Raw genomic sequence first — 9591 nt, 5'->3', positions numbered from 1 at the left:
ACACCTCTATTCCTGTATTTGAACATGAGGGAGAGCCCTTTTGCTCAATCCCTAATAGCTTTAGTTGAGAGAAAGCTCTTTTGCTTGATTTCATCAACGTCAATAACATAAATCATATGTGCACATAGAACTGAATAGGATCCTGACTACTTTACCATACCTTCGGTATCAGGGATCCCTAACATAACTGAAAATCTGAGTACCTTACCATACCTTCGGTACCAAATATTCGGAGTAGGATTTTTGTACAAGGCACAAAACATTTTAAACATTCAATAAACATGAACAACATATACAAAACATTTTAAAAACTCCATAAACATAAAATAGCATACACATGGTAAAATGATTACACTTTAAAATTTTCATGTCATCGCATAGTGCCTTGTAAACACAAACATGCTTATAAATTCATTGTAGAAACTCATCATATTTTATAACATGGACATAAACTTACTGAAAATGCATGCCAAATTCACATATAAAATTTCAGTCTTTGAAATTATGAATCATGCGATCAACATATAGACAGCATGTTAAACTGAGTATACGCTGAAAATCATTTGTAAAACAACTCATTAGAAATCATTGTGAAAACTTATCACTCACTGTCAAAGGCGATAACTGTTTGGATTATAGGCTTTCCCAACCTCCGTTTGCCCTGGAATAAATTTAACCCAAGATATCAACACAATTTTTCCTTCCAAATCACCTAGCTCATTCTAAACTTTTTAATTCTTCCCATCCCATATTTCCGTAAATGCAAAGCCCAATTCAAGCTATAGGAATCCTAAGAAGTTGAATATGATTAAATGCAGGCATTTCAAGCCAAAAGTGGGGCTAATCAAGTTAAAAACTTAAAAAAAAAACCGCAACTATATATATATAATATAAAACAACAGTAAAATTACAGCAGTGCAGTTTTTTTACAGTAATCCTTCTATGTGCTGCTTGTTTCACATTTTAAGCTATTGTTTTGAGTTATTTTCTTGCCAAACAGTGCCTATTTGTTTAGATAACAGTTACTCTCAAAGAAATGATAAACAGTAGCTATAAGCTCCATTGACAGTGCATGACAGCAGCTATTTCTTCATCGTTTCTCATTCTTTGCTGCTAAAATGTCTTACTATCAACTTAATTATACCGTAATCTTCAATTCTAAGATGAATATTATAGAGTGGACTCTCCAAAGATTGGTTTTATGGCCCATTCTTCCTCCAAATCATCAAGAACTCTACCAAATGTCCAAACCTTCAGCACAATTTCAGTTCCAATTTCAACCAAATTCAACCCAAAATATTTCTCCTACTTCACTAATTTTTCCTTGTTGTTTACCATAATTCATTTTCATTTCCATGTCAGTTTCAACATCCAACCTTCCATCTAAAATGAAGATCAAATGAAGACTTAACAAAAATTAGGTCCATCGTTTATTCCTCATCAACACATAAAAAATTTTCCTTAAAATACAAAAATCTGCCACCTCCTCCTTAAGCTTTCAGCCCACTACTTGATGTTCATCCTCATCCTTAGCCTTATCTTTGGCATACAAATAAACGTAATTACTTATCCTTATCTAATTTTTACACCCATCTCCAACCCCTTTGACCAAATTCATTTCCCCTTGACCATTTGTTTTTAACACTTGGCATAAAGTAATTTATATTTTTTTTTCTCAACTTCTTGACTTATCTTCCCCTACGAGTTAACTATATTTAACTTAAACTTAAGGTAAATAAATCGGATCTAGGACTTACAGCTACCTTGCTCCTTTTACACATTTAAGAGCAAATTTAATCCTTTTCACGGATTAGGATCCAACCGTTATAATGCTTTTGAAGCTTTAAATCATACAATGAATTTTCTAAAAAAAAGTTGATATACAAATTTGAGCTCACACACTTTAATCCTCATAATACAATAGAAATTTCTCTCAATAATAAGATGAAAAGAAAGAAAATTGGAAACTTGTAGATAGAGTAACAATGGTATCTTTTTTGCCAATTTTGAGGATTGTAAAATGTAAAGGGTTGAAATAATTTTGGAGTAGATGAAGTATAAAAAGAGAGAGAAGTGGAGTAAAAAGTGGATTTTAATTTAGGTCATTGGATTGTTAAAAAAAGTTAAATTGAATGATAGAGATCTAAACTCAACTAGCCGTTAGACACAAACAAAATATAATATAATAATATATATATTTTTTAAAATTATTTCTTTTAAAATCCAATAAAAAGCTAGAGCCCACAATTTGTCAAAAACTAGCCGTAGTCACAAATATAAAATAATATTAAATTTATTTTTTTAACTAATCCAAAAATTTTAAAAAAATCTACCATGTGTCACTCCTCCATTGCTCCAAATGGCTTTTTATAATTGGTCCAATTTGATGATTTGGCCGCCAAGTCACCATCTTGGATTTGTTTCCGTTACGCTTCTTTTTAGGCAACAGAATTGTTGTTCCGAGCTCTACGCTACACTATTCAAAATAATAAACATATAAGTAAACAAACTTAAGCTTATTATCATCAAATTATTAATTAATTAAAATTAATTAATTTGCGATTAAGGGTCAAAAAACAATTGTTATTAGCACATTCAAATGCCAGTTGAGCTACGTTTGATTTGGCAATTTAGACTCTTTATTCAGATTACATATGAAAATTGTATATATATTTAATTCTTACACGTGTGCAGACTTCTTCAAATGTAGGATTAATAAATGATGCACGGACACTTTCAAAGAAAACCTTAACTGAGAGCATAAATTGATTCGACTAAAGTTCGAGGGTTTAATTGATAAAATTAGAAGTTTTACACGATGTTTATCTTAACTAATAACTAATGTAAATAAATATACTTAGATTTTTTTAATTAATATAATTATTAGTTAAGAATTTAAATTGATACAACTCAAAATCCTCAAAGATGTGAATTAAATAATTTTCCTTTCTTCTTTTGTTTTTGTTTTTGTTTTTGTTTTTGTTTTTTTGTTTTTTTTTTATGAGAAAGACGAGATAGAAATTAAATATATTTGCCCTCATTGACAAGTCCAATGATTCACAGGTAAACCAATCAACCAATAACAATAGATCTCTTCAATCATTATTTTAATGTGATGATCTCATATAATTGATGCACTCAAAAAGAATTTTTTTAAAAAAAAATGAATAAAATTATTATTAAGTAAATGTTTAAATTTTTTTAATTATACAATTATTATTAAGTAAAGGTTTAAATCGATAACTCCAATATCATAAGATAATGTCATCAAAAGAAGAAAAGAAGAACAAAACCAACTTTAACCTATTTACTATTAGTATTTAACCAATTTTGATTACCTAAATTGAAGATTGATGAAAAATACATTAAAGTTCAACTATTGAGAATATAGAGATTGAAATGAAATAGTATTTGGTAGTGTAATTGAACGAAAATGAGATTTTAACAAATAATGATTCCTATATCCCTTTCGGTAACTATTTGACATTTCAAAATTAAGTTTATTTTTTCTTAATTTCTTACCATAGTTTGCATTTTTTTTTTAAATAAAAGTCGAATTTTTAACCAAATTCAAAAATATAAAAACAAGTTTTTGAAATCATTATTTTTTAAAAATATTGATAAAAAATAGATAGTAAATAAAAAAAAAATTAGAGGTTGAATAGAAATTTATAATGCTTAATTTTCAAAAAAACTAAAAGCCCCTCGGGCCAGAAGGAATTGGTTGGATGGAAATGATTATTAAGCTGAGAGTGATGATGCTACGAAACGTATAACTTAACGGAAACTTATTTAAATCCAAAAACTACCGATGAAATGAAACTTTTACGGAAAAAACAAGTTCGATTGAGAAGAGGAAGAAATACCAGAGATTCACTCCTCCAAAAATGGCGACGGCGGAGCTGGTTTTCATCCCCACTTCCGGAGTGGGTCATCTCGTCTCTACCATCAAATTCGTCACTCAGTTCCTCAATCGTGACCATCGATTCTCCGCCACCATTCTCGTCTTGAAATACCCATCATTTACCCCCACACCCACTGACGGAACCTCCAATCCCCCGCCGCCTACCTCCGTCGTCACCCCCGCCACGCCGCGTATTCGGATCATCCATCTCCCCGTTCCCCCCAACCCCCCTTCTCCCCAAATCTTATCCAAATCCTTCGAACATTACTGCTCTCTCTATATCGCGAGCTACAAAACCCTAGTCAAAAACGCCATTATTGACCTTGCCGTTCCGGTTGTTGGGTTGATTATTGATCTATTCTGCACTTCCATGATCGATGTGGGCAATGAACTCGGCATCAATTCGTACATCTTCTTCACTTCCTGCGGTGGATTTCTCGGGTCGATGTTACAACTTGAAACCCGCGATCGATGTGTCGGTGTCGAGTTCGACAGATCGGAAGCTGATGTCATCATTTCAAGTTTCGCTCACCCAGTTCCGATGAGGGTTTTGCCTCATTATTCGTTTAACGGCGACGGATTCAGGTCCATGGCGATACACGCTCGGAAGTTCAAGGAATCGAAAGGAATCATCATCAATACCTTTGCCGATCTCGAACCTTATGCTTTGATTTCATTCTCTGAAGACGGAGGAATACCTCCAATTTACACGGTGGGGCCGGTGCTGGACCTGGAAAGCGAAACTCGGCCAATACCACAGGAAAATCAGAGCAGGGAAATTAGGGTTTGGCTCGACAATCAGCCGCCGTTGTCGGTGGTGTTTTTGTGCTTTGGTAGTCGGGGATGTTTCAGCCAAACCCAAGTGGTTGAAATAGCAAATGGTCTCGAAAGAAGCGGAGTGAGGTTTCTCTGGTCCCTGCGCCGGCCACCGCCGCCGCACAAGAGGTTTGAAGCACCAACCGATTACGCCGATCCCGACGATGTCTTGCCGGAGGGTTTCCAGGAGAGGGTTAAAGGAAAAGGAAGAGTATGTGGGTGGGTCCGGCAAGTGGATGTTTTAGCCCACAAAGCCATTGGAGGCTTCGTTTCGCACTGCGGATGGAACTCTGTTTTGGAAAGCATTTGGCATGCGGTGCCGCTCGCGGCTTGGCCGCAATACGCTGAGCAACAGTTAAACGCCTTCATGCTGGTTAGAGAATTAGGATTAGCGGTGGAGATGAAGATGGATTACCATAGGGTCGGTGGATCTCTGGTGACTGCAGATCAGATTGAGAGAGTCATTCGATGTTTGATGAACGGCAACGATGCAGGGGAGATGAGGAAGAGAATGAAAGAAATTAGTAAGAAAAGTAGAGAAGCTCTCATTCCTGGTGGTTCCTCTAACATTTCATTTGGGAATTTGATTGATGACATGTTGGCTAGTTCCTTTTAGTATCTTATATCTTATCTGATCTGATCAGATATCTGTGTTTTGAGTCTGCTTTTTCTTGAGAATCTATCAATCTGTGGAACCAATCATGGAAAATAGGAATGGGAATTGATTCACAGAGAATAAAGTTAATTACATATATTCTGTTCTTGAATAACAGTTGAAATGAAATAAATGAAAAAAAAAAAAAAGACACTGTAGATTATATGATTCTATGAATCAGTGTTTTAGAAATAGAGTTTCATTTGAGAAGTGGGATCCTTCTTCTTCTTCTTCTTCTTGAAATGCTTGGTGGCTGCTCTCAGTAACTTGCTCCATCCCTAAACATTCATGGAGTATTAGTTAAGCAGTGAAGAACAGGAAGAACAACATTACACAGATCTTGCAGCTTTCAAAAGCTAAAAAAGTGGAATCAATCAAGATTTCAAAACTGACCTTTTTGTTATTTGGATAGCAAGCACCACCTTGTAGAGGGGTGGGGGAGAAATCAGACGCCAATTTCTTGTTCTTCATCCTGTTCATCTTCCTGTTGCTTTTCGAAATGCCGAAACTGATGCTGAAGCCATTGAAGAGAAGCTTCTTCTTGAGGTTGGAGGTGGCTTTTCTCAGGCTGTTCTTCTCAGCCGTTGTCTCCGTCGCCATTTCGAAATCAGAAGGAAGCTTGATGGGGGTAATTACATCCAAATCCATAGAATGGTAAGGCCGAGGGACTAAAGGAGACCAGATGGTGCTCTGAGAGTAATTGAAATCGAAGGCGGAGTTGTCTGGGAATTTGCAGAGAAGCTGTTTGGACATGAATGGCTCCAAATACTCCACCACTTTGATCAGTCTCTCCCTCTCTTCATCATCTTCCCGAGACTGCAAATTCATTTGGGATCTTCTTCTTCTTCTTCTTCTTCTTCTTCTTAGTTCTGTTTCAGGTGAAAAGCTTGAATCTTTCTTTGTTTTCCTTCTTTCTCTTCTGAATTGCGGATGGGATTTCTTCTTTAATGGTGGAAGAGAAGGAAGTAAGACTGTGAAAAGTTACCGTTGGAATAGGAGAGTGGTTGTGGGCTTGTGGGTTATACTGAACTGGTTTGGTATTGGACCCAAATGTGATGTGTATTACCAAATTTACCCCTACCATCCCATTTTATTTTAATCATTAAAAACAATTTTCCTACCTAAAAACAAGTTACCTCCGTTTGATTGAATGCACTAGATTCCCATTGTCGGATTTAAAGCAATAATGAATATGATATAATATATTATACTTTTTTCCTTTCCTTTTTTTTTTTTTAAGATTAATTTTTCAATTTCTCTGTTCCGTTGATTTTTTAGTTTGGTTTTGAAAAATAAGCTTTATATTTCCGTGAATTCGATATCAGAGTGAATTAATATTTCTATTATATATTAAAAAAATTCACGAAACATTATAATTAAGCAACAAAATATCATCAATGTTAATTAGTTTAATAATCATAAAATGTTTATTTACTGAATTAATTTTTTTTTAATTTTTCATTATTATATATCTTTAGAAATATTCATCGAAATCAACATTTTATTAATATTTTCATCAAAATTTTCATAAAATTAAGATTTCGATATTTTCGTCAGCATCGATATTTTAAATATTGTTTTCATATTTTTTTTATTCATTTTCTACTAATGTTTTAAAAAATTAAGTCAAGTTTTGAAAACTAAAAAAGGTTAGTTCATTCAATAATTATTTGATCTTTTTTTAATTTTCAAATATGTTAAGGGAAAATATAGAAATTATCTATCAAACAAACATGTGAATAATGCATATTTTACTGGGGCCGTTTTAAATATAAGCAATTTTGAAACTTTTTGGTATAAACTTTAAATATTTTTTTAGATTCTTTTATTTATAAGAATTTTCCTACTTTTTACTAAAAGGTCACAGGTGAACTAAAAGGTAAAATAAAATTTTAAAATAGTAAAAACTAAATCAGAATTAAATCAAATCGAAATTACCAACCAACATCCATTTATTTATTAGAATATATTTCTGCTTTGAAATTTAAAAAAGAACACAAACATCACACATGGAATGTTTCATCGAGAATCTTGATCAATAAATAAAGATAACGTGTTTGTTAATGATTTTATTTTTATAATTAAAAAAAATTTAAAAATTACTTTTTTTTAATTTTCAAAATGGTTATTGATAAAAAAAATAGAAGAAACTATTGTTTATATGGTTAATTTTAAAAAATAAAATGGTTATGAAACGAAAGCTAAATTTTTAATTAAATTCTAAAAATTATTATTATTATTTTTAATTCTCAAGACTTAACTCGATTTTTGAAAATATAAATAGAAATATAACAAAATATGAAAGAAAAAATCGGGCAGAGAATTTATTTCAAGATCCCTGCAAGAACATCTTCAAAGTAAGGGTTTATCAGGGCAATTTAGAGTTGTCCCTATGTTTCTGATTTCATTTAGGATTAGTTTCTTGTGATGGATTCAGAAGCCCTAATAGATGACTCGAAGAAATTACGTTTGACGGATGAAGAAATTCCACAAAAAGTGAACAAGAAATTGGATTTTTGCCTAATAGGAAAGATTCTGTCTGAAAGGATGATCACTGCAAACATGATCACCAAGGCATGGATAATGGAATCAGATTTCTCAGTAGAAATGTTGGGTAAAAATCATTTCCTTTTCAAATTTTATTCAATCAGAGATAGGGATTGAGTATTAAACTCTAGACCCTGGATGTTGGACAAACACCTTCTGATATTGTAGTTTTCAAGAGTCGATTTCAGTATTTCAGACTATGAATTTCGTATGGTAGCCTTTTGGGTGAGATTCCTCGAACTTCCTTTAGCCTTTTGGGCATACAATTGAAAAATGTCAAATGAAAATAGGAGCCCTGATCCAGGACATGGAGTCTTCCCCTCAATATGGTCATTGGATGGGATTTCAAAATAAAAATTTCCCTCGTCATCTCAACCTTATATTAAAAAGGATTCCACCCGTAAATGGGAGATCTTTAAATCTCATCTAGAAGATATGTTACATAAGGATCCCAATTCGACATCTGAGAAGAGATCCAGGTTTTTCTTTGACTAACACTGATGATTATTCTGAGGAAACTTTCGGGAAAACCAGTTGAATTTTGGATTCAACTTTAGACCTGAATATATCTTCTCCCTTGTCAATGGAAAATATCTCATAGGAGCCAATTCTGATCAAAAGTGTCATTAAATACTCTCCTGTAGAGAGATGAAAGAACTGGAAAAGAAAGTTGAGTTTAGATTCTTCTACTCATCAATCTGAACTTATTGGGGATACTTCGAAAGGAAAAGTGATACCAAAAAAGAATTGTGGAGAAGGTAAGAAACTGAAGTTCACCGAAGAGAAGAGAAGGTTTTGGACTGGCAAAGGCTGTTACACTGAATTATGAAAATACTATGTTGGAATATTCAAGGGCTTGGCAACCCAAGAGCACTCAGAAGAGCTAGAGAGCTTGCTCGCTCTTAAAAGCCCCATTTGTTGTTCTTATCCAAAACTAAAGGAAGAAAAGATGTTAGAAATCAAATTAAAGTGGCAAATGGATTTGATGGTTGTTTGACAGTAGATAGCAATAGTACTAAAGGTGGTGTCTGCTTGTTGTGGAATAATGAAAATTTCAGTTACTACTTGGTCGTATTCTGCAAAACATATTGATGGAATAGAAGACCTTGGAGATTTACTGGTTTATATGGTTTCTCCAAGTGTAATAAAAAGAATTCTTAGTTGGGATCTTCTCAGAAGAATCTACAATTCGGTTAATTGGGGGAGATATTAATAAGATCCTGTGGGATTTAGAAAAGTTGGGTGGTCCAACCAGATCTTATTCTTTAATGGAAACATTCGGAGATGCCTTAGATGATTGTAAGCGGAAAGATACATATTTTCAAGTCGATAGATTTACAATGAAGCCTTTGGTGATTTGTTTCCAAATTTTAAACTTAATCATCTAGATTGGTGAAGGTCTGATCATAGACTTATCCTATATTTGTTAGCTACAAGAAATTTCAGATTTGACAAGTATTGGACCTTACATGACACGTATCAGAAGTTTATATGTTTCCACCATAGACATCTAGAGGACATAGATGCCTAGCCTGACCCCATACCCAGTAGTGGAGTTACTTACATCCTTGCACCGGTGATTGACAAGCGCTCATGATATTTAGATTTATTTTCATGTTTTTCAACTTTCAGTTTTGATGTTTGAAACTTACTATTAAGATTTGTTTTC

The 9591-nt window shown here is 33.5% G+C and overlaps 2 protein-coding genes across 2 annotated transcripts; one reads left to right on the top strand and one right to left on the bottom strand.

The window, feature by feature from the left end:
- The first annotated feature begins 3718 nt into the window (after positions 1-3718).
- On the top strand, positions 3719-5524 carry LOC120085998 (anthocyanidin 3-O-glucosyltransferase 2-like). The gene has a single exon (XM_039042370.1). The coding sequence runs from the start codon at positions 3888-3890 to the stop codon at positions 5334-5336; it is 1449 nt and encodes a 482-aa protein (XP_038898298.1). The 5' UTR covers positions 3719-3887; the 3' UTR covers positions 5337-5524.
- LOC120085999 lies at positions 5423-6546 on the bottom strand. Its single transcript, XM_039042371.1, has 2 exons — positions 5769-6546; positions 5423-5653 (listed from the first exon to the last, which is right to left on the bottom strand). The coding sequence occupies exons 1-2, from the start codon at positions 6201-6203 to the stop codon at positions 5561-5563; spliced, it is 528 nt and encodes a 175-aa protein (XP_038898299.1). The 5' UTR covers positions 6204-6546; the 3' UTR covers positions 5423-5560.
- Positions 6547-9591: the final 3045 nt, after the last annotated feature.

This window comes from Benincasa hispida, chromosome 9 (assembly GCF_009727055.1).
Source record: "Benincasa hispida cultivar B227 chromosome 9, ASM972705v1, whole genome shotgun sequence".
NCBI lineage: Eukaryota > Viridiplantae > Streptophyta > Magnoliopsida > Cucurbitales > Cucurbitaceae > Benincasa > Benincasa hispida.
This window is presented reverse-complemented; position numbering and strand designations above follow the sequence as displayed.